We start from the raw sequence: 26,212 nt of genomic DNA, 5'->3' as shown, positions 1-26,212 counted from the left end.
TCCTTTTTAAAAATCACAAATGCGATTTAGAAGATTGGCATATATTCACAAGGAAAGAAAAGAATTTAAATGTTACCAGCTATCTACTCAACACAATCAACGCGATGCACGTATACCACTTGACCCGAGCTAGGCAGCTACGCCAGCTAGGCACAGCTATATAGTTGGGCGGACTTAACTAGCATAATCGCGGCATTAGAAAGCGTGACAAGATGGTAAATAGTGAATGCGAAGACAGAGTTCATTCATTTATTTGTTTTCTTTCTATAATAAAAATCATGATTGAGTGATCATTGGCTATGTCAGAAAAGAAAGTTGCCTAATTTTGATGAAGAGAACGTCGTATATTATCCCCCGTTTATCTTGGAAAATAAATAACAGCGCCAATTGGGTAATTTTTAAAAATTATGTTTCCCTTCACTAGTTAGCTCTGTAAACTGTGTTTAACTGTCGTGTTAAAAATGCCAGTCTGAATGCGAATTATCGGAGTCTTTTTCGTGCCGCCATGGTACCGCGTTTGGTGCGGACTCGCCCATGTTTGTTTTATATTTTTTAAAATTAAAGATTTCGTTAACTTAAAAATAATTTTAGTTTTGGGCCTACTTTGTAATTCTTTTCAAATAGTAATTCATCAACATTTCAACAAAGAAACAGTGACTGTGTGTGAAATTAGGTTTTCAATGATGAATGCTAAACCATTAGTAGATATCAGTAGGCCTATCATTTGGCTTCTGGAAACCGTTTCGCCATGACCGCTCAATGAATTTCATCGTCTTGAAAAAGGTTCTTGAAAAGGACCTGTATACGAGAATATGTCGGAAGTGATCCTCTCAGCAGGAAATAAGAACATCAGTAGATGACTCTGATGGACAATAGCACACACACATAGGAAATGTAGAGTGACCGCAATAGAGCAAATAGATTGTTTCTATACACTCTCCTCGGTCTCCCATTCGTCCCCCCCCCTACACACTTCATTGTACAGAAGAAAATTGGCAATCATCTACCCAGCAGCATCGAGTGGCCGAAAAGGAAGGTTATAAACCTGTCCCAAAAAAGCTTGTCGAAAAAAGTTATTGCACCGCCGTCAGGTGCCATAAAACGAAGGGAACCCGTACATATACATCCTATACAAGTCCATCTGCGAAAAACCCTTCAGAAAATATATACAGCTACACATCCCCTCCTACATTTACCACCGACAATTTAGTATGTGGTATACTCCTATCGTACAACTTTAATTTCAGCCTGACTGGGTGATAAATCGATCAAAGGGCGGCCCAGCAATATGTGTAGCGCGGTCGGCTGTGAAATCGGTAGGCCCAAAATAAAAAATAAAAAGGTGAAATGAAAAAAGTCATCTGTTGTCTTCGACTAATGGAATGAGAGGTGGTTTTTATAGTGTGAGGCTGCCGCTACTCGTCTATATAATACAACACGGGTGAAAGGGGGTGGAATATACACTACACCTATGTATACCTCTGAGCAATTAACCAGATCATTGAACTGATGTGTCTTTGATGGATTGTGCGCGCCGAGAGCTATTAACCCTACACGCATACAACATCATAAGGGCTCAAATCTTTCGTTTTCTTTTGAAAAGTCAACGTGGGATTTTCTGAAACTTTCCGTGTCCTCTCCAGCAGTCTTCATCCTCTTTCTCATCCTGCTGCTGCAGCACAAGAGAGAGATTTGAATAGAGTTGAGAAAAGGAATGATATTATTGGCGTAGGGCCATTGAGGACACAGCAGCAGCGGCTGACTAGAGCTTTTTATTTTTTTCGCTGGCCTTCCACGCTGTCAGGGTGGGCTGGCCGGCTATATAGCTGTGCGCCCGGGTTTCCCTGGGAAAATGGTCGTTTGTTGGCTATAGTTTTCTGACCTGTCTAAAAGTTTCCTCCAAAAAGTATCTAGGTATTTCTTCTTATTCGGTCCTCTCCTCTCCTCTCTCTCTAGCTATCTCTTTCAGGTTTCCTTTTGATATTCTTTTCTTTATTTCTCTCCTTTCAATTATTGCCTTACCTATATCTACGAGAGAGAGAAATATAACCATTAATGGTTTTACAAGGTTTTCCGGGGGGTGTTTTTCAGTTGGCGCGGTCGGCATTGTCGTCGAACTTTGCTCTTGACTGTGTGTGTGTACTGTGTAGTCTATAGCTGTTGGACAGCATTCCACTCGATTGCTAATGTCGTTTTACATCCACACGGACACACAGACTCTCGGCTGCTGATGGTTTGTTGTAAAAACCAGTGTGTTGCTATTGAGGAAAGCAATTGAGTGTGAGAGAAGAGCGACAAGGAGAGACAGGCAGGGGGGGTCAGGTGACGAAAGGAGGCGGAGTCGACTACATATCCAACTGATGTCATATGGATAGACATACAGGCCTATATGGTGCTGGATGCTGCGTTGTAAAAACCGGTCCTTTTCCCAATCGGGTTTTTTTTCTTTTTCTCTTTTCTCAGTGCCGATTGACATTCCAACGAAACATTAATTCCCTGTGATCATCTCATGAGAGGATATGATGATGATGGTTTTTTCTCAGAAAGAGAGTCCTAATGATGCTTCATCGTCATCATCGATGTGGTATATTCCTTCATCAGCGAAACAGTCCGGTGGTCTCTGTCAACAGCCGGGCCCCTTTTGTGTATGCGGCATGTATACCGTCCGAGATATTTTCGGTGATGGGCGATCGGCTGAACTGATGCGATAGTTTATAGCCAGTGATTAGCGGGCCGGCCTCTACCATCAGCTAAAGAATAATCAAAGGAACTTTTATATAAATGAAACGACAAACACACCGTGGAGACCTTGCGTTGAAAGGAACTGAAACGCAATTTGGGCTTGATTGAGTTCAATGGAGGCGTATGGGCTCCATCATTGATTTTTGATTGTCGTAATTTACGATCGGGTAAAACGTTCATTTGTTTCTCGATCTGGCGATGACGTCAACGCCAATAATAGTGGATGTTTCAATATCATAAACCCCATCCCCTGTGTGGATATAATTAGCAAAGACACTCAGCGCCGCCGGCCCATTCGAGCATTTTCCCCTTTTTTTACTTTTTCTTTTTCTTTCCTGGAAGTATAAAATGATTCAATAACATCCGCATCATGCTGATGGTTGAAAAACAACGTGCTCATTCTCTGCATACGGCGGATGCCGGGCATTCTTTCACATTCAACCCGAGAGACATTCCGGTTCGGCCTGCACCGGAGCCTATATGCACATCCAGCCCTTGTATAATAATCGAATCCATAAAAGAATCGAAATATATGTATACAAGAAAAAGAAAAGAAAAAAACCTTTTAGACATATACCTACCTAGTCCTCGTAGATATGCATGGCTGATAGTCTCAAGTCAAATCAGCGCTGCGTTTAGTTTGTGTGGGCGAGAGAAGTTGGGAGAGTTGCAGCTAGCAGCCATAGCTATCTATCCGGAGGTGTTTCACACATCCACCGGCGCAGCATACGAGCCGGAGCGATTCACGGGTGGGCCCCCAGCAGTAGGCTTTTGCTGCATTATGTTTCCCTTTTCGTCGTGATGCATTCAATAAGTCGGTGTGCTATGCTGGGAGAGAGAGAGGAGGGCGCCACCCAGCAGGATGCCTTTTTCCATAGATAGAGAAAACTCTCTCTCATTTTCTTTTCGGATCCTTGTGGTGGTGGTATACCTTAGGCAGCGTGCGGCACATTTCCCCAGTCACAAGGGGGCTAAAGTGACTTAACACGGACGATGGGAACAGGTCGACGACATCACCAGCAGGGGGGCGTGTAGATCTCACCCACACAAACGCCAGTCAGACACACACACACACACAACACCGCCCAATGTCACACACGCAGCGCCCGTCGTCATCATCATCATCATCTTTTTGACCGCGCGTCGGGATCCTGAGCGATGCCACTCCATCCTGGCCAATCAGCAGATTGCGCATCATGAGACCAAAATAAATAACAACAATCATATCCACCGTCGTCCGTCGTGATTTATAACGCAACGATTCATTTCGTTCGTTGGCTAGTTACGGGAATGAAAAAGAACGTTATATAAGACTGTGCAGCACGCCCAGATAATGTTTTCTCCGACAAATATCATTTTTTTAGAAATCTCACTGTCCGTTGTGTATAGTTCTTGGCAGCAGTTACCGGCACAGTTGAGCAACACCATTAATAAATAATACTAACCTTTGATGTCTTAAATCGTGTGCTGTGAGCCTATCCGTCCTGTTGCCCGCCGTGGTGTAGGCCTTTTATACTCAAAATAGGTGTATAGTACACTGCCGCCTTTTCCCCCTTCAAACCAGTGAATGAAGCCGGCAACAGAAGAAGAAGAAGAGCCCCAGCCATCCTTCATATTTAAGGGGGGATCTATTATATGAATAGGAAAGAAAAACAGCCGATTTTCGTCTTGAATTGTGTCTAGAGCAGCACCCTCGCCTTCATTCTCTGTTGGCCACCGCCGCCCGATGGATCACACCATTGTGTCCATGACTATAATAGCCTATAAAGATAGTTGCCTTCCGTCGATCCTATATATACGTATTTTATTAGATCCCTCCTCTCTTACGAGTTGCTCCATCCCTCAACCACTTGAGATCGGAGGGCATCGGGCTACATCTTTTGATAGATTTCGGTGTGTATTATCAATAATAGTGTGCCAGCAACAATGTGAAACATCTTGTTGGCTTGTGTGTAGCACACACAATGATCGCCGCTGGAGTTTAAGGGCTAATATTTGGACGAATCGATCGAGAGGGACTCGACAGAAATCAGCTGACGTCACTCTGTTTTCAATGAACCCAACAGTCCACCGCGCCCCCCCCCTCTTAATGTAATGAAAATCAGCCAAAAAATAAAATAAAAAAATAACTCGGCTCCGTTCAATCGCAACAGTCGTTTAAACATCAGTCGAATTTTTTATTTTGGTTTCCCCCCTTGTTCATCTTCACATTTTTAGACTCGTCATACTATTTCTTTATAGGAGAAAATCTATAATAAAGTGGACGTTTGTATACAAAACGCGTCGAGTCTATTTTTCTGATTCTGTGATTGAAGATGGGCTGCTCCAATGATGTAACTGATTTTCATAAAGATCGCGGTCGGACATTCTTGTAGCTAGAAGAATTTTGTGTTACAGCTGCTTCCTGGGGGCGGCTTTATTGATAAAGAAGGATGTCTAGTGGCTAAGTCGAGTCTAACGACTCTTATAGATCTTTGTGCACAGAATAGGCTTTTATAATAAAAAAGTGGATTAGGCTCCTGCTGGATAGGCCAGCAGCCCAGCAGCCCAGTATCACGGCAGCAGTGCGTTCAAATCCCCTGGAAATCCTACCAGACGGAGACGCGTCGTAAATGTCGGGATCATCAAATCGCCTGACAGTTTTTCCTGTGCAAAAGCCGCCGTGATTTCATCCCCTCGTTTCCCATCATGAAATAAAATCTAAAAATTACCAAAATCTATTAACCGTACAATAAAAATAAATTAAATCATATGAAGAAAAAAAATTCTCCGACCTGTTGCGCCATTGAAACTGTTACAATCGCGTATCCCCCAGCACACAAATAGGGTCGAAATGCAACAACATCAATCAGCCCGAAACTCGTCTATATAGACATGGGATATAGACACGTATCCAATCATCAATACATAACGAAACTTTCGGTCATCGACTAGACGAGACTCTTGTTCCTTTTTCCCTCCGTATAATATCGGCCGTGTCGTCACCGCCACCCCCTCGACATGACCAAAACGGGATGAACAAATTGAACATCTATCCCTCTGTGTATCATCCCCTTTCACGTCCGGCTTCTCTCTTTATTATATTCTCCCTGGGCCCTTAACTTATTTGATATGAATGTAGGCCCGCCGATCCATCTCTACATGTGTACATTTGCAAGGGGGCTTCTTTCAACACACACACACGGGCGAGAGAGAGAGAGAGAGTTCCCCTCTGCCGAATGGATGGAAACGGCCGAAAGCAGCAAAAAGGCTTCACGGATGCCAAGTCGAACTCTGGCGCTGCCACGGCAGGAAGAAAAAGAAAAAAACTCTTAATCGATTCGATCCTTGCAGATGTTGACGAACCGCGTCTCCCCCCGATGGTTCGATTGTGTGATGAATCGAGCAGAGACCTAAATCTCTCGTCTCGTTTTGCTATACATAGACTCTAAGCGGACGCGTCCGTTTGGGTTTATTTATGTACATGGCGAAATAAAAGCTCGTCCTCCTTTTTCCTCCTATTTTTCTATTCTCATAGCGATTCACAACCGACATGAATCCGAAAGACATCAACTTTCTCTTATTTTTTTATTACCTTATTAACTAATATGTGACTTGGAAAAATCTAGTTGATGGCACTAATCTAGGCCTATATAGAAGCATCCAACTCAATTTTGAAATGATTCAGTTGTTTGAAGTGATAGAAATAAAGCGCCAAATTTGAATGAAGCTTTTTATGTATTACCAAAAGTGGCAGTTAGTCATACCAGTTAAAGGAAATGGGACAACATGTCTCCTGGCCATTAAAATCCTTAAAGAGGCATGTTAAATGAACGGATAATTACGACCTTCCTTTAGCGACTAATCAAAATTGGTCGCAGCTCTCCGAGGTGTGTCGCACGACAATTAAAATCGTAGACACAATTAGCTAATAATATCAAACAGTCCATATGACTTCAATGAGGCCCTGATGAGGCCCTGATTGAGGGTGGCGAAATGTTGTTTGTTGGTTGTTGCTCGGTTGCATAAGATGCGTGTTACAAGCTCGGCTCTTTCAGGTTGCGTTACAAGACGAATCGATCAGTCCATCAAAACAGCGGCGCAGTCAATAGATTTCCGACGAGATGGCACACATATTTAGCGGCCGCTACGGCGCTACATATTGATGCATATCCCCGATCGACCGACCCGAAAGTCGCGGAACCATCCAACAACAACAACAACCCGAAAAAAGTGCCAGAGAAAAGTAGCGTGTCTAAGATGCGTGTACGGCAGAGCAGAGAGAGAGAACGGGCGCTGGCTGTGTGTATATATCTATAAGCGCGAAGCTGATGATGATGATGATGCCATGACGCCTTTTCTCTAGGCGTGTGACAATTCGATAAGTCGCGGCTGATTTTCCGTCATCAGTTCAGCCCCAGCAGCCGACGAGGTTGGCTCGTACCGTCGGCGGTCAACAAGGCCAGACGAAACGGGCCGAACACTGCGCTGCTCGGACCGCATCGGCTATGCCGGATCGACTTTGTTACGCCCCTTTTCTTCACACTCATCTTTCTCACTTTTCTTTTCTTCTCTGCTAGATTGATATAATGCGCCGTGCCATCTTTATTCTTCACTTATTCTCTTCGCTGTTTTTCAGTTCTTTATTCGTGTTTTTTTTTTATGTTGTTGTGGCGTAATCGGTTGCCGTAAAATAATCAAGGGTGGATCAAATATGTTTACTCGGCCAATTATATCGTCTTGTGTATTTAGAGATTTCAAACCTTTTTTCCGTTCTGTGGACTCGCTTTAACTCATAGGAACATATAAGAGAAGAGAAGAATGAAGGATCGAATTATATTCACCGTGAAACGCAAACATCAACAGCGACAGACTCACCCGAGTTCATGGTCTTGTTTGTCCATCAGATACACTTGAATTGTAAATTTTTTTTTCTGCGGTTTTAAAATCAACAGTTGGGGATTTGCGGCACCCTTCATAACCAATTTTCGGAGTGTTTGAAAAATCTATTAAAGAGTTAACAGTGCAACTTGTTGAGTCTATTACGCAATAATATTGTCACCCATCTATTTGAGAATTAATTCCATCCAATATTTTGTTTGATGGTGTTTCTTAAATGCTGTTGACTTTAATATTAGAAAATTACAGGACCTATCATTATAGAATTTGATTGATTGGTTAACTACACAAGGAACTGATTTGTTATTCTCCCTGCATATATATACACGCGTCAGTCATAGGCCGAGCGAGTGTGGGACGTGATGTATACGATAAAATCTGTTTAGCGTTATGTGTCCATAATTTCTCTCGAAAAAGAAATATCGCACGAGCATAGGAGAGAAGAAAAAAGGGGCGTTGGTTCCTCTGTATATTTATTCATTCACGTTTGGCTGTTGTTTTTGTTACACGTCGTTTTCTCTCTACTCTTTTCTAACTTACACACAACAAAAGAAATATGTTAATAGATTTCCTGTTGCGGCCGTTTAGTGAGTGGCATGACTGGCGGTGTGATGTCGGGGGAGGAAAAACCAAAAAAAATATTACAACTCGAAGATTTGAAAAGGAAAAAAAAGAGGAAGTAATCGAGCGCGCGTGAAATAAACCCCGCCTGCATGTGCGCTAGCTGTGTAACTATGTATTACGATAGGCATCCAGCGCATATACAGAAAAACACTCGCTCACACATCTCTACGCGTCCTAATGCGCATCCGTTCTGCATGTTACAACAACGTGTCCGTACAACTCTACAACATATACCTCGACCTTTCCGTTTTTCCCCATTCCGGAAAAATAATCATCAGAAATAGTGAACCAGCCAGTCAGCCAGCAGCCCAAAAAGATCTTTTATTTTCTCCCTAAAAATCCTGTTCCTTTTTTCCCACACACACACACTTTTGTGTGTGTAGGACAGCCCCGATTTGCATACTGCATTATGCTACGTATACAACTATACTCTCTCTACGACCGCTCAACAGCCAACAACAATCAGCGACAACAACAACAGTGTACCGACCGGATGGGATGTATTACAAAACAAACCGGCGTCATCCATCTTCTTTTTTTTCCGGCGGCCGCCGTCAAAGCGCGGCGGCCCTCGTCAACTGCTGATTTGTAACTTTTCATTTTTTATTTAGAGGCTATGGTCTTACAAACTGGCTACATGAAAAATGACAGCTTTAATTTGGAAAATAACGTACTGGGTTCTCAGTTAAAAAAAAAGAATTAACTGAATTACGATGCTAAATTAATGTGCATAATCCAAATTGTTCTTGAAGCCAGCTGGCCGTTTTCAAAGGCAAAACATTTGACAAACCCAACTGGTCTTTCCATTCCAAATCAACTCGATGTCATTCTGAAGAGAAGAAGAAAAGGAAAAAAACAGCAGATGATACCAAACAAAAAAAAATGAAATAAAAAATAACGTACACAGTTTACACACCGGTGTACTGTGTGTATGGAGAGAAATAAGAAAGAAAGAAAAAAAAAGCCAAATGTATTTTTACAGCGGTATATCTTTTGCATGCCACACATATCTATTCTATTGAACGGCGAAAAGACTTCACGCCCATTAGCGGAACTATATGGGGTTTCTCACATGTACATATCCCCATCTCTTCTTTTTTTTCACCCTGTCTCTCTCATTCCTGTGTATGTGAATACAACTCGGACTGTCGAAAAACTAGACGCGCCTGCTGCCTGTGTGTGTGGCATTTCTACGTTGGTCTGTTTCGCGCCATTGTCAAAGCTATAGCCGAGCAATCTCTGCTGCTACCTATATATAATAATATCTAGGTCTGTTCTTCTACATTTTTCTTCTCCATTTTCTCTCTTCATTTCACCCCTCCCGTTTGAAAGCAGTTATGCGGTCACGCTTGTTAACCGGCAGCTGTACAGTCTCTCGACGAAACGCGCGCATACACAGCTAGCACCGGCGTCCACCGCGTCGAGTCTTTGTCATTTGCCGAGTCTTGTGATTCGTGTACGCGGTGCAGCTCTTCTGCTATGCCAAGTATTACAGGACTATCTCCTATCTAGTTGGACGACCAATAATAGAAGAGCTGAGATTTTCTTTTTTTGTTGTTACTTTAGGCCACATATTATAGTAACGCTCAAGCAACGTCCCGTTATACCAGAGTCCACGCCTGGCCCGTTACTATCGTTATATTGTCTCCATTCCGCCAGAACACGGACGGGAAAAACAAAAATGTTAGACGAGATTTTAACATTCCAATATCCAATTATTATTTTCTCAAAAATGATGATGATGTGCTCTCTCTCTCTCTCTAAACAATTGGCCATTTCAAAACAGAAATGACCGAATTTCGGTTGGACTTGAACGTCTCGATGAGGTCGTTTGAATTTCTTCGGCGGCAGAGATAGCTTAGAGAAACACGGCCGTCATTATATCCGGGCCAAAGCCACAATCAGCGCATATACATATGTATATAATATAGATGGCCATGTGTATTATAGTTTTTCTTCTTATATATATTTACACGGAATTTGTGGAGCTCAAAGTCGGCCGATATATATATATATTCCCCCCTCCTTCTCTCTCTCGTTATAATAACGCAGAGACGTTTGATAACTACATTACAGCTCGGTTGGAAGAAGAAGAAAAAAAAGTGGCAGCGGCGGCGGCGTGTAGTATATACCCGCCGGTTTTTTAATATATACATTGTGTATAGGCTAGGCTGCTATATAGCATAAGAAAATGCGGGTGGCCCTTGTGGGTCTCTCTCTCATCTCTTCTCCGTCATTAGGAGCCTTAATGGATCGGCCCACCCTTTTCACACAGGTGGGACTCGTCCATCTTTCGACTCTTATTTCTCTCTCTCTCTCTACTCTATTCCTTCGCTCTCCTTCTCTCTTTTTTCTTTTTTCTTTTTTCCTTTTTCGACGATGATGATGACGATGACCTCCCACCAATTAATTAAGACATTCTCCCCTAATTTGTGTTGTTTGTGGGCCCCGACTGTTTACGTCGGACAGCTCGCGTATAGTTTGTTATGCCATAAAAACAAAAATAAGACTCACAAGGGCCGAGAGAGTTAAGCTAAGGCTTTTGTGTTTTGTCGTCCTCAATCTACGAGCTCTATTATTGCTCTATCTACACTAGATTACGTTTCGAATACATTCTTCAACCCTCGTTTGTGGGTGTCTGCGCTGGCGGTCGCCATCATCCAGGATATCATAGATACACCGATGCCGCTTCTATTATATCTCTCATTGTCTCTTGTGCTTTATAGCCGTATTATGTTATTGTGTGTTATTGCTTTTTAAACGGCCAGAGATTCGGAATTTGGAAATTGCCTTTTGACATTATACATAGCAGCTGTTGCTGAACCATCCAACGATCATTTTTGTTATTTTCTATTCCGGTTAGTTTAGGCGGATGTGTTGAATTTGTGTGTGTCGCGAAAAGAGTTCAAAAAATAAGTCATCACGCGCCTTTGAATAGCTCAACTCTATTTCGGTGAGCTGCATAACATGACCGTGTACAAGTTGTTCGTTTTGCTGATGATGGCTGAAAAGAAAAAGAAGAAAAAAAGGAAACGCGGTCGTGTTGTTATTTTCTTCGCATCACTTAGACGAATGATTAAGAGAGCTGTGAAAAACATCGCCCGGCGCGGTCACGCGATTCTTGTCTACATGTTAGATGTTGTGCCCTGCGCTCATGTTATATCAGATGAACGTCAGCGCACAGTATATGAGTAGAATGTGGAATGAGACGCACGATTTCCCACGGGGCATCGCTCAGCTCATCTCTTGATAGACTATCCGAGAGAATATAAGAGGAAAATAAGAAAAGAAAAAAATGCCAACTTTGCATTCGAAATGATTTATTACAGTTTTTTTGGGGGGGATGGAGTCTTCTTCTTGTATATTGCGTTCCCTTGTCCAGCAGCACCAAACTGAAAATGTTGGGATATTATAAACACCTCGGCCAAGATTATAATGTCCGCGTGTTACTTGTGTTAAGAGATCTGTGCATTTGAACCGCCAGAAACTCTTCGACGGTGTAGAGCGACACAGGCCTATAGAGTCACAAGAAAATCCAACTAGATTTAGATTTTTAATCTTGGCACAATATCCTCTAGTATATATACTTTTGCCGCTATGTTAGTGTTCACGATAGGCTTCCAGAATCAAATGTTTTTGCTCTTTTAACAATATTAAAACCACCTTTTTTTTAGAGAGTTCAATGACTTTGAATTGTATTTCAAAGGCCCAGAGGATGTTTTTTTTTTTTGACTAAAGCTCCCCGTAAAATTAAAAGACAGAATAAAAAAAGAAACAATAAATAAAACCAAAAGGATTTGAAAGGAAGCGCACAAACGGAGTCCTTCGAGGGGAACAATGAATCTTCGATGGTCAGGTATAGATAGGCCTATAGAGTTTTGACTGGTTGTGGATGGACCCCGCGCTCTTTTTTAAAACCTTTGGCTCCAAACAATTTCCCACTTCAATTTGCTGTTTTAATAGCGGCTCTCTGACAACACTCAAGCGGCCAGTCACCTATACGGCGGATTAGGAGTTAGTAATCTATGCTGTACATGTATATCTCAAGGGAGGTCACAGTAGCCGATTTAGACAAGCGACATGTAGTAAGGGAAATATTGTCATGTCCCCCACAGGGGATCATTTCTCTTTGATTCCCTTGATCTCATTGATGATGAACAAAATCGCCGAAGTCGCTCATTCTCCAGTCGAAAGTCAATCCACTTCGGCAGTGTTTGCCATTTCTTTTCAAGACTAACAATGCTTATCCAGACTTCTTGGCGCTCACCTCATTGACAATGAGCCTTGTCCCCCCTTCGAAGACCTTTGGATAGTTCACACAGACCTTCTGTATACATAGGGAATGTGTACGTCTCCTATACCCTGGGCCTATAATCCAGCCACAACATGTCAAAATGATGAAGACGGCCCATCGGGGTCAGATAGGCCTAGACCCATTTATGACCTCTAATCATCTGTACATACGATCACATCATGAACTATAAAGTTTCGTGATGATGAACTCGACATTGCTCCGAGTAAATTTACTGGTCAACTTCTACGATAGGCCTATAAGCCTATCATAGCAAAATGAATAAAAAGAAACTTTTGTTATTTTTAGTCCGCAATGAATTCGATAAAAAAATTTGATTTGAAAATCAGAATATGCGTTTATTGAAATGCAGCTGATGAGAGCACTATCAGAGTACAGATGCACAAAACGATTAAATCATAGATGCTATTTGGTGACAAAAGAAGACGAGAGATAATGGTATAATAATAAATTGTGTATATGTATGCACGAAAATTCGATTCAGCTAATAAGGTTAAACTAATAGTAATATATTTCTGGCCGTAAAATATAAAAGAAAGGCCGCTACCGTATATTATTACTAAAATATAAATGGTGAAGCTGACAGAAAGCAAGGTGGTATTGTAGTTACTGGTTGCAAAACATCAAAGAAATAATTATAAATGGATAAAAAAAATCCTTTCGAAATTACTGAAATAATGTTTTGTGATGCGAAGCAATATATAGTATATTCCTAGAGCGGAAGCTTTCATTTGTATAGATGTATAGTGGGTAGATCGATGGATAATTCCGAGTTTTCTTCTACTCAATTTGTCTTGAAAGGATGAAATACTTTAGGAAATGAATTTATCTCGAACGCCAAGAAGTGCTAAACTGTACAAGTCAAAATTCTATCGGATCTCTTAGATTAAATTGTTTGATTTCAGTGAACTAATCCAGCGCAGTGCAGCATGTGACTGGCATCCATTCCGGAGATCATCTGGTGTTGATAGTAAGGATATCCGGATTTCGGTTCGGACGGCGAGTGCGGGTTGATCAAAGCGGCCACAGCCGGATTGGCGCTTCCGGTGACGGTGAACGCACTTCCGGACGTAGCGGCGGCGGCGGCGGCCGCCGAGTGCAGTTGATGCGGATGGGCCGGAGCCGACGAGAAGAACGGATACGAATCGGCCGAGCCGCTGCACACGGAAGGAACCGACGTCGAAGTCGAGGAAGCCCAAGCCGACGGATTCGATTGGTGGTGGATGTTGTCGTCGGAGACTTTGCGTCCAGGCCCAGGAATGGCGTTCCATCCGGCGTGATTGGCCGCCGTCAGATAGCCCGGGAACTGATGGCCGAAAGATAGCGAAGCCGCCGCAACATCCTGGTGGTGCGGATGATGGATGGATCCGGCGGCGGCGGCCGCAGCCGCTGCAGCTGATGTTGGATATCCATTGCTGTAATATCCCTGGTGATGGTGGTGGTGGTGATGTTGCCAAGCTCCGGCTGCGTGGTGAGTCTGGAAGGCAGCAGCGGCTACGGCAGCGTTCACTTGTTGTTGTTGCTGTTGCTGTTGTTGTTGCTGTTGTTGCTGCTGTTGATTGTGATGATCGGCTACTCCAGAAGAGGACTGACCAACGCTGGCCGACTGGGCCTGGGTTGGCTGGGGCGAGGTGACGGTCGAATTCGAGTAGTGATGGCCGCCGGAAGAAGGTGACGAAGCGGCAGCGGCGGCTGCGGCGGCGGCCAGCGAGAAAGCCGATCCTTGTAGGCCAAGTTGTTGGCCGGTCAGTTGTTTCCTCAAACGAGCCCGGCGATTGGAGAACCAAACTTGCACTCTGGCCTCTGTCAATTTCGTTCTAAAGAGCAAATTATGTAACGTCATTAGTATACGAGCCAATCAAAAATTCAACCGACACCAATTAAAAAAGGAATTTTAGATCGACTTACTTTTGGGCCAGTTCCTCTCTGGTGTAGACGTCCGGATATTGGGTGCGCTCGAAGGATCGCTCCAATTCTTCCAGTTGCTCGGCACTGAAAGTCGTTCGTGAGCGGCGCTGCTTGCGCTTCAACGTGATGCCGGGCTCCGATTCAATGTCCGAAAGGTCACAGTCGCTCGACGATCCCGTATCTACCAAAAGTTCAAATTAAAATTCGTCGGTTAGAAAATGTGGGTGGTTTAGGGTCGGCGATTTATCTTAACGGACAACATGTATTTAACATGATCTTCTACTTTTTTTTTCCCTTCCAAACAATCAGAGATATATATACACACATAATAGAAAGCCTATTTTCTGAAACAAATGGAAGAAAAACCTAACCCGAAAGAGAGAGAAAAAGAAAAGACACTTGTGCGGGGCCCTATTTCTCTCTCTCTCTCTTCAGCATCATTTCATTTCCAAGAGAGACTGCATGCTGCTAATTAGGCTATTAAAAGAGATACTTATACACTATGCATCCTATATAGCTAGCGGAGAAACAACTTACGATGGGGGGTTCAAAGAGTAATGGAAAAGAAGAAAAAGAAGAAGGGAGGTCTCGGAGGGCCCCGGCAGCAAGACACTGTGCGCGGCTCCTCTTTGAATGAATTAGAGAAAAAGAGTTGAGTCAGAAAAATAAGACCTCAGCAATATAGCCCGGCCATTAGTGGCTTCTTTTTTTGTCTGTCTGCCTGTGTGTGTGTGTGTGGGGATATGCTATAGGCGCATAGATGATTGTAGCCTTTGCAGCTCTATCCTCTTATCATTAAATGTCCTACATAAGAAAAGAACTCTGAACAGTTTCCATCAGTCTAATAGTCCGACTCTATACACCCAATTCGCTGGCTATAGCTATACAGCACTGGAAAAGATTTTTTTGTTGTTGTTGGTCTCTCCCCCACCATTTATTATTTTGTGGTTGGTTGTGTGCAGTAAATAAGAAATAAATACGCGCTGTTGCGGTTGGGAATAATATAATACACATCGCAGCGATGAGAGATGTTTCGCTGGCCCATTAGATTCACTCTTTTAAAGTGCCCGCGCATCATCTCAGCAACCGTCCGACCGAAAGTGGTCGAATCACCTACGCATTTCGTTCTTCCTGGGCGGCCAGGACACCCGCGCGAACATTTTTTTTTAGAAGACACAAAAAAATGAAAGCTCATTATTAACATTCGTACCACCCGTATCTATTACCCACAGCAAGATATTTAATAGCAAAAAAAACAAAAAAATTTTGGTCAGTAATTACTTTAGACCCCGAGTGAATAACCCAGGCCCCGTTTGCAGCAGTGGCTGCAATTGAAGCCAACCACCGCAATTAGCCAGATAGAAAATTATCTAAATATTAAGCTGATGATATCAGAAACCAGACGAAAATTGAAATGATAAGGAAATGTACAACAGAAGAAGAATGAGGACAACGGCCGCATATAGCATCACAGCAATAGTTGGCGATGTCAAGGTGATAAATAAAAAGCTCGTAAATAGATACTCATAAGAGAAAAATCAGACAAGAGAATGGAGCTAGAAAGAAAAAGAAAAAAAACATGTTGCTGGCCTGGACAAACGCATAAATCACGACGCCATAAGGCCGATATCTATGTATGTGTGTACTTGTATCCAGCCAGCCTCGAACAGTGTGTATATGCTCGTGTTATCTAGAGCCCCAGCAGCATCTCTTCTTTATTTTTCCCCTGATATATTACGCACGGACGATGGGGCTCCTTTTGGGCCGCTCCGGGCGGGACACCACACACACACACAGCCCGCCACCACTGACAGAGTACAACAAAACACGAAAGAAAGAAAGAAGAAGAAGAAGAAGAAGAAAAAAGGCCCTCCCGCAAAGTCAAAAGAAGCCGACGTCTCTCGCGCAACCGCCGGCCTCGGCCGCCAACAACCAGCAGCCCAATGATATCATTATATTACAGGTGGAATTTATTAGTGTACTATTATTACCACTATTAAAAGAAATGCCTTTTTCCCCTCTCTCTCTCTCTCTTTACAGTACATTTTCTAGAGGAGAAGAAGAAGAAAAATAACCGCTTATACGCCGGTGTGTAGTGGTACTAGCTATACATAAGAGTCTCTGAATATATGTACACGTTATGTACAACTTACAACAGGCGACCGAGAAACTCTTTGCGGTGGGTTTGATCTATAAATGCGCCTGCCACGCTAGATGATGATGGTCTAAACTCTATGATTTGCCTTTTGGCTGTCCGCTTATTATTATTTTAGGAATATTACAAATGCTATACGTTATTATATGTTCTTCTATAAGCAAAAGTATTATTCGTGGCTGATCACAATGAGAGAGAGAGAGAGGCGACTTGGCTGTTAGATTCTTTCTGTCTTTCCTATAGCGCACACACGGAAAGAACTGAATTAAGAAAAAGTTGGATGGTCTCCGCTGATTGCAATTTGGTCTGCGCGCGTTTCTTTCATTTTTTTTGGCAGAGGAGTATAGGAGAGGAGAGTGGTGGCTTGGGGCGATACAAGTAGATCGTCCGCCAACCTTCCCCACATTGTTGTGAAAAATCAGAAAAACAAAATACGACGGAAAAAGAAAAAAAAACCTCCCAGGTAGAAAACGGGCAATCATATACATAGAAAAAAAGAAATGTGTAGTATAGAAACGGCGAGAAAAGTCTACGATTTCCATGATGATATTATATTCACAATCAATTCTCTTTAATGATGACTTAGCCTGCCATGCATTTTAGACGCGTGGGGCGGGAGTAGCTCGAGTGACCATCCATCACTCCTGTTGATCTGATTCTTTCCTCCGGAGCGCAACACAAAAATGAGAGCGGACTCCCAAGAAAAACACACCACAGGGCAGCAGCAGCAGCAGCAGCGGCTTTAAAAGCCTTTCGTTTGATTTGGAGGGCGGATATATTAGAAAGACTGTCGGTGTAAAAAGGACTGACCTGCTAGAATGCCGTCGATCGAGTGCTGGTGAGGATGCCTGTTGATTAAGCCGTCGGGACTGATTGCGCTGTTGGTGTTCTCCATCATGCCCATCATCCCGCGGTGATGCGGATGCTGTTGCTGCTGATGTTGTTGCTGCTGTTGCTGCTGCTGCTGTAACAGCCGATTGATGGAAGTTGCTGGCGCTATCGATCCGCTCATCAATTCCTTTTCATCCTGTTGTTATTTATGCATAATTAATATCCAGGATGTTTGAATTGAATTTGAATTCGTTCGGAATTTGGATTGAAAATGGAGAAAGGGATTTACCTTATGGGAGGGTCGGTCGCGGAATTCCCAGGAGAAGATGTTGTTGTTGGCGGTCTCCCGTCGGTAGTCTTCTGACTTGCGTTCGGCTTCGCCGCTGTTCATTCCGCATCCGCTGCCTCCTCCGCCGGGTGACACGGACGAGCCTGAGGAGCTGCTCTTTGGTTTCGATCCGCCGATGACTCCCGGGCGGATGCTGCCCGTCTCCTGGTAGCGATTGAGGATCTTGGAGACGCAGCCGTGGGAGACTCGCAACTGGCGGGAGATGACGCACGGACGGACGCCAGCCGCCGCCAATTCGACGATCTTCAAACGGATGTGGTTCGGCAGCGGACGGCCGTTGATGAACACTCCGCCCAGCTGATTGACACGACCCTGGCCTAATACAGCACGATGACGACAAGATTAGATAATTGAATAAATCTTCAGATTCATTGTAAAATGAATGTTAAACTAAAATCTCCAAATGTGTCTGATATTTCAAAAATAGAAATCAGAGAGATGAAACATTATTCGGCTTTTCAAAGGGCATGCCGATGAGAGCGACACAGGTATTTAGGCTGGGCATAACCCACACACATGTATAAGATAGCCGTTCGTAGAATCGTAATAAATGCATGTAACTGCGCGGACCTCCCTCAACCTTGTAATTACCGACGTTAATTTACAGCAGGTCCTCCTCCAACCCCGGCCTGTTTTTTCCCCTTTTGAGACCTCCACCGCTGCAGCGGCTGGGTTCTTTTAAAAAAAATTTAGATCGTCATTGCATAAGCAGCGCGTAGGCCTTCGCCATATAGTTCACATATGTTTGATATGTATTTCTAAAAACATATCTGCGTGAATCGAGTCGGCTTTCATCCTCCTCCCCCGTCCGACTATCTCTCCACCCTTTTCCCAATCTATTAAAACTGTACGGATGTGTAGGCCCCATGAATCCAGCTAGGCAGGCAGCTACATATATATATACGCTGGGTGTTGCGTGCATTCTTGTAATCAGTTTTCTCTTCTCTCATTGTACGGCACTTGAGTGCATTCACCATTCCTTCTTATTCATTATGGAATTGATGGAAAAGAAACGGTATGGAAAATGTTACGGGGCTGCCGGGCCACGGCGCGGTGGGTAGCGGCTCTGCGGTCGTGTGTGGCGGCTGCGGCGGCACATTTCAGAGACCATCTCGGTGGTGGCGTATGATTTAATTATAAGCGGCCCCCATCCTTATATACTGCTGTCCTTTAATTAGACACTAGTGTTCTCCCCGTGTCATTGCTGCCGAGGGCATTTCGGTACTGTGATTATTATTAACAGAAGTATGTGCAGCGAGCGCTCGGCTCTTATACGTTCAAAATGCGAGAAAAAGAGTCAGTTCCATTATACACATTTTTTTAACACGTAGCCATCAAACTGAAATCCTTGTAAATGCCGAATAATGCGCAATCCCACCGAGAAATGTGTACCATCGGCACTTGTATATAATATCGCACCAATGGCGACTGAATAATTTTGCAACTCAATTCGAGCTAGATTACTCACGGGATTAATTACGTTCCTACACGATAAGAAAAGTTAAGTACCTTGGAATGGATAGCCGGTGAAGAGATGATGCGGCATGTTCATGCTGGCAACTGACATGACTCCTTGATTTCTTCTTGGTACAGTTTCAGCTGTTAGCCGCGCCTGTTGAAATCTCGAAGCACAATATAATTGGCACTGATGTGGCGTCGGAGAATGAACAAAAATCAATTGGAAGCCAGTTGAGTTGCTTGTTTAACTGATGAAATTCAAAACTTTCGAGCGCTAAATAGATTCAATCGATATATGCTGCTGCCCTGCTATAGCTGTCGAACTTTGGCTGAACTGTGATTGTGAGAGCTTGTTTGAACTCGAGAGTCTAAAACTCGACTGAGTACCTGGCCAGGGATAGCAGCCTCTTTTTGAAGGCGAGCGACTCCAGCATGACCACCATATAGGCACCTGTGTGATGTATGTTCCAGTCCCACCGTTGCTGTGCTCCTTGCGGGTAAGAAAAAAGGAAAAAAAAAGTCTCATCATCTGCAAGGAGAAGAGAGAGAGAGAACCAAGGAAAAAAAAAGGGACTGGAAGGTCTCTCCAGCCGGACGGATCTAGTTCCGCCCCTTTTTCTTCCTTTTACCAGCCTACTTTTTCATCTTTCTTTCTTTTTCTTGTTCCAAACGTGTATATAGCTACGTATATCGGCGTTTTTTTTTAAAAGAAATTTCTAGGTATTTTTTAGTGTGCTTTCAAAGTTCCATATCGGTTCTTATTAGAGGACAAAAACTGTTATTATAGGCCCAAATCTAATGATCAATTAAAGGGAGAACTTTTTTGAAAATATACGGGGTGTGTTCTTCTCTTATGGTATTACTGCTAATCCCATATTTAAATCGCAAAGCAATAAGAGTAGTATGACTATGACAAAAAATGATCATCCAAGCGTATACGTTCAGTTAAATCTGAAATTAGCAGAGAATTTCACACTTTCAAACAGATAACATTTCGCGTTTGGTTTTCTTGTAGGTTATACATGGGACTTGAGTTGACAACTGAAAGGCAGATTAAAGCGGCTAACTTCGTTAGCGACATGTTGACACGTATATTTAGTTGACAGGTGAAATGACTCTGTTTTATTGGAACAAGCTCAATTGGCTGTGTTGTGTGTGTGTGTGTATACAGGGGGTTCTGGCTGAGCGCGCTTACACTACCACCACGATGTGTCTCGGTCCGCCTTTGAGCCGCAGCGAAGCGGCAAAGCGCCCGGGCGGGCTCCCATTGGCTGGTTGAGGTGTGATGGACGGTGGTGGTGGAGAGGGGCGTGCTTGAGTTCCTCCTACCTCTCGTTTTACAATAATAAAAAGAAAAAAAAAAGAAACAAGAAAGCAAGAAGAAGAAGTAGAAAACCTTTTTTTTTTCTTCTTCTTCTTTTCTGAATGTTATATTCAACAGAATATATATATATGCCGCGCCGCTCTCTGCCGTGGTGGAGGAGCAGTCACGGACTCCCCACACAGTTTTCAGCTTCGGCGCTCTCTGCATGCAGCAACACCTCACGGGTGGTCATCATTCCCCTTTTTTTTCTTTCTTATATTATTTCCATCCATTTTTTTTTCTTCTTCTTCTTCTTCCCCTCTTTTCCTTCTTACATATCCTACGTTTCTTCTTCTTCTTCTTCGACTGTAGTCTCTTGGCCATCTTTTTTTCCCCTCCATTTGATTTTCGACATCAAATCATCAACTTATGACCTTACCCACATCCACAATGAGAGAAAATAAACGATCCCTTTCGTCGGAATTCAATTCAGAATTCCTGGTTTTATACTGTGAAGTCGTGTGTGGTTGTTATTTCACTACTATAGCGACTCCCACTCTGTGTGGAATAATTTCAAGTGCTCATATAGCATCAGCCAGATAATTTCCAATAAAAATGTCTGTACGTGTCGATGGCAGAATTGCAAAAAAAGTGGCAATTTTTCAGACTAGTTAACTTCTTGCTCAGCTGTTTGTCAGCTGTTTGTATGTTCTCTACGAGTTGTCGATAGAATTCTAAATGATTCAGCATCTCTTTCATTTTATTTTTAATAATCACAGAAATGCGGTATTCTAGGGAATTCTCTCTTTTTCTGTGTGGTTTTCATTCACCGTTTTCTATTAATTTCGGTTTGGTTTCTTCGGGTTTATTCTTCGGGTTTCTTATGAATGAGCCCAACGAAGACGTCTATGTTGAGGAATGTATGCGTATATACTATAGCTACGTGGGCTCGTGGGCAGCTGAATTGGATTATATATTGACGGTTGAATCGTCGGACAATAGGAATCGGATTAAAGACGCATTCCAGCTTGAATTGAACGTGTTTCAAAGGATCCGCTGACGTTAATGTTACCTAGCAGGCCAGCCAGCAATGGCCAACAATAAAGGAGGGAAGCGGACGGATGCTTTGATTAGAGACCAGTGTTGGTAATTGGTTGTAACATAAATTCATTTCCTCTTCTTGTGAGTCTTAATAAAATCCACTCTTTTGCGGCGATGGAATTTCATGAGATTCTGCCGTGATTTTATGGAGAAATTATTATATTTAGAAAAGAGAAATGTCATTTAGCAGTTCATATTTTCTCGGTATAATATTTACGCGAGTACAAAACGTACGTGTCTTTATTAATTGCGAATTCAGAAGATATAACTGGCGTGTTTCACTTTCATTTCTCTGCAGCAATTCTCACTGCTGGATGTGATTGTCGTTATTGTTAAAAATTCCCACGAAATAAACGGACGTGAACGACGAAAGTTGGTTTGCGACGGTTTGCGACGTCAACGACGACGACAGCGCGGTGGCGACCCATAAAAGGCGTTTCAAACGCGGCGCCGCTTCTTCTTCTTCCAGCCGAACCAACACGAGACGGCGGCAATCTTCATTTAATAAGAAAAACACGTTTAGTCTCGAAACTCTGACTGGTATAAACGTTCTTTTCGTGAAAATTAGTCAAAACGTTTGGATGAACTAAGAACGTGATAGGTACACGTAGAAATTTCAGGGGAACGAGTGGGCTCGTCTTATTATATTGACCTCCGCAGCGCTCACGTATATGCTGCATACACGTCTATTACCCCATTCACGTAATTTATCACGCAAGGAATTCTACGCACTAAATTCCGTTGATGGAAAATTCAAGTTATGGGTTAAAAAATGAGCTAAATAAATTCCTTCTTCTTACGCAATTCGGTACGATCTGATAATACTAAATGACTTATTTCCCCGTTCCTGTTTTGATGATTTGGTCATCCCCGGATTGATTTCCACACCTGTGAAAGCCTCCGTTAAACTCATCTAATGACACGTTCAATTATATTGTATCACATTCAAGCGCAAAAGAGGTGAACGATCGGCCTGCAAGAAATTTATGGGCAAATGTAAAAGTGGAATGGAATGGCTTCGTCATCCTGTTTGTTCCAGTACGCGCCTTCATCGCCTTTTTAAAAACCAAAATATAAGGTTTGAAACTACATATTGGGAATGATATGAAATTATCAATAGCATCGAAAAAAGGTACAAGTGATTCATTCGCGCATTGAACTTACCTGCTGGAGTGTATTTTTAAGTTAAGAGAGCCAGTTATTTCCCTAATCTTATACATTAGTCGACCCATGCAAATGAATGAAGAGAATCAATCATCAAACCGGAATGCGCACCGCTCGCGTAAGTTAGCCCAACTATAACCTTATCAGTTCACAGTTTGTAATTTGAAAAAATAAAAAAGTCAGTCGAATGGTAAAAACAAAAGAAATTGAAAAGCAATTAGATCGCAGCGCAGTATACAACAAAATAAGAAATGGGAAAGAGCTCAGAGGGGAGTCAACCCGCGCATCGATGAATAATTCACTCAGTGAATAATTTCCGATCTATTATATTATATACAACACTCATGATTTATAGCATAATAATACACCATCGGGGAGGGTCGAAGCAATTTCAATCCAAAAGAAAATTCTTAGCTTATTATTATACAATTTCGGATAAATCGTTTGACACAGTAAAAGTTTCAAGACAGCTAAATAACCATTTAGATAAACGCGTCAGAAAAGGGGACGCAGTCAAATGTGTGGCTGCAATTGATTGACGAAAAGTAGTTATAACGGCAAAAGTAGGAAAAAAAAACAAAACATGGTGGCGTTCAAACTGGAAATCGACGAATGACGACCGCAGCACATCGCTGAGGAATAGAGAAAACAACGCGGCCCCGCGATGATAGAGTGTAAAAGGGCTAGAGAGAAATATACATTTATATATATACCTTAGAAAAACAGCGAAAAACAAAAAGAGAAAAGCAGGAAAAAAAAAAAAAAAAAAAAAAAAAAAAACAATTGGAAAGAAAAGTTCCATTCGGTTTGAACTGTGGGAGATGTTGTATATGTAGATATATATGGCTGTGTGAAGGTGTGAGCCGACAAGACAGCCAACACACGTTCTTACATCTAGAGCCGAAGAGAAAAGAGAGGGCCACCAGCTGTGCGGGTTCTGGCAGTTGTTTTGTACGAAAGCCGGGCGGTCCGAAACAATAGGTGTCGAGAAGAAATACTAGAAAGACAGAGAATCGGAGAAGAACACACTCAAACACCTACAAGGAAATAAACGAATAATAAAGTATTATACCAAAAAGAGATAAGGAAAGAAAAAAAGAAAAAAACAATCCTCACATATCAGGGGATTGTCGAACCCCCGGCTGCTGCTGGTTCTCCAATATAGACACGTAGAATGTAGAGAAAAAGAAGAGCAACCGAGCCAAGATATCGGATGAGTGCGCTGTATATACGTGTGCGTTCCATTCATTATGCCTGTATGTAAAGTACGGCAACACCTATAGCGCTAGTATAAACACCAACTCGCTCCTTGAATTATTCATCCGCGCTTGATGATATGCGTCCAAATGCCAATCTTCAAATAACATCGAGAGAATAATTTATATAGATGAAAAACACCAAAACTCAAGAAAGGAACACGATAAAGTTCTTGGAAAATAAAAACAATCACTTTTGTTGAGATCGATTTGTTACTTTTGTTGTTGATGATATGCCAAAGTCTCACAGGTTGGCTCCATAACGAAATTAAAAAAAATATGTAGCATGTATACCGAGAGACGCCGTAGACTTTCACTACATGTTTGTACCATCAGCAGTCAGCAATTAAACGGAAAACCCGGTGAGCTTTTTAGCCATTTGGACTGTTTGTAATAAACCCCCAAATCACCACAAAACCAGCAATAAGAAAAAAAGAGAATTGGGGAGTTGAAATACGCGGACAGGAAACGAAGCAAATTGATTCTCAAACCAGACAAGGAAAATGTATGGGATCTCACAACCTATTACAAGGAAAGAATAAATATAGACAAAAGGGAAAAAACGACGAATAGAGAAGAGCAGCTGACCAGGTGTCGGAAATCAATTTAACTCGTCGTTAACAAAAAATCAACTATTCTACAGACAAGAATATAGAAGCTGGCAGCAAACACGCGTTTGTGTCAGACATGAAGTACAATATAACGTTATTGTCTAAACCAACCAGCAGGAATATAAAAGAAACACTCCCTTTTTTCGTAATGATACGAGTAGTAAGCGCGGAGTATGAGCGCCGCGGAGTGAGCGGGGTCATAGAAAATGAGAGGGGGTTAAGTGAAATTATTACACAACAATAACCAGATCTCTGTTTCCAGATGGATGTATCCCCCCTTCATTTGAACGACGACCGAACTCTACAAGGGGAAAAAAGGAAGCGCACTTGAGGCTGTCGAAAAGGTGTAAATCTCATTTTCCGGTGAACCGCGTGTGCTACTCCTTGTTTTACCTGTTTTATTTTTCGGGGGGTTTATTTTCCTTTTGTTCTGAAAAAAGCCAAACACTAGTAATTATGTACACACGAGAGAGAGTATATATATACGAGGCAAACTGGTTCCATTTCGTTTTCCTTTTTCGACGTTAAAGAAGAAAAGAAAAAAACAAAACAACGGCTATACTCGCACGAAATTGATTCAGTTCGTTTTCGTTACGTTCTACGTTTTGCCATACCGTCGGAACTCGTTAACGACGTCGTAAAGAGGAAATAACCCCCCCAAAAAAGCTGTTGCAGCAATCCAGCAAAAGAGATTTACTGGAAGCAAAAAAAAAAAAAAAAGCTCGCTACCTGATGGGTGCGATGTGACGAACGCAGTTTTCGACGTTCAATCGGCATCGAGATTTACGGGGTAGTCGTAAATCCCGAGAGAAACAGCGCAACTTCGCCGCCGGAAGTGCTATATATTTTTGTTTGCCGCCAGCAATTTACGCGCAAACTGCTGAAACTCGGTAACGGAATAATGGATATTATTATACTTACTCGAAAGTTGAAAGATTCCCTTTTTTCCGCAGCAAAGGAAAATGAGAGGAAACATTGTCTGTTGTTACTTGTTGTCACGCCGTTTCACCACAGCAGAGCCGCGGCTGATTCATACAAACATCCATTTCCAATGGCTTGCCGCCACGCTAATAAATAAGCGTGAGATTGGCTTGTCCCTATACTCTTGCGCTCGCTCGATAACAAATGGCTTCATTGAATTGATCGCATTTGAATCGGATCTGTTAAAACAACAACCCGGCATGTCTCTCCGTCATGGCTCTTTTTCCAGAACGAAATTTCAATTAATAAACAATATTTGGAAATCTTCTGCGCTTACTCATCACAATTACACCTCATCACGAAGTATATTTAGTCACATATAAAGTAAACCTTTATTCTCTTTGACGTTGAACTTCAGTTTATTTTGAATAATCTATATATTTTCCACAGACGAAGAACTTAACTTTCATATGACGTCATTATGGAACTGCCGAATTTGACCATCGAACAAGTTGTTCGGACGATTCGAAGCTGTCCACCCTAAATACTTTTATTACATACAGCTTGTCAAATTGTGTGAGAACGAAGCTGTCATAGCC

At 42.5% G+C, this 26,212-nt stretch overlaps 1 protein-coding gene across 1 annotated transcript; it reads right to left on the bottom strand.

Moving 5' to 3' along the window:
• Positions 1-12,893: 12,893 nt before the first annotated feature.
• On the bottom strand, positions 12,894-19,709 carry LOC124341921 (protein gooseberry-neuro-like). The gene is made up of 5 exons (XM_046794877.1): positions 19,309-19,709; positions 17,740-18,116; positions 17,430-17,646; positions 14,465-14,645; positions 12,894-14,373 (listed from the first exon to the last, which is right to left on the bottom strand). Exons 1-5 carry the CDS (start codon positions 19,364-19,366, stop codon positions 13,458-13,460), a joined length of 1,749 nt encoding a protein of 582 aa, XP_046650833.1. The 5' UTR covers positions 19,367-19,709; the 3' UTR covers positions 12,894-13,457.
• Between the last annotated feature and the right edge of the window lie 6,503 nt (positions 19,710-26,212).

The sequence above is a fragment of the Daphnia pulicaria genome, chromosome 6 (genome assembly GCF_021234035.1).
Source record: "Daphnia pulicaria isolate SC F1-1A chromosome 6, SC_F0-13Bv2, whole genome shotgun sequence".
NCBI classification, from domain to species: Eukaryota; Metazoa; Arthropoda; class Branchiopoda; order Diplostraca; family Daphniidae; genus Daphnia; species Daphnia pulicaria.
The sequence above is the reverse complement of the archived record's forward strand: the minus strand, read 5'-3'. Positions and strand labels throughout refer to the sequence as shown.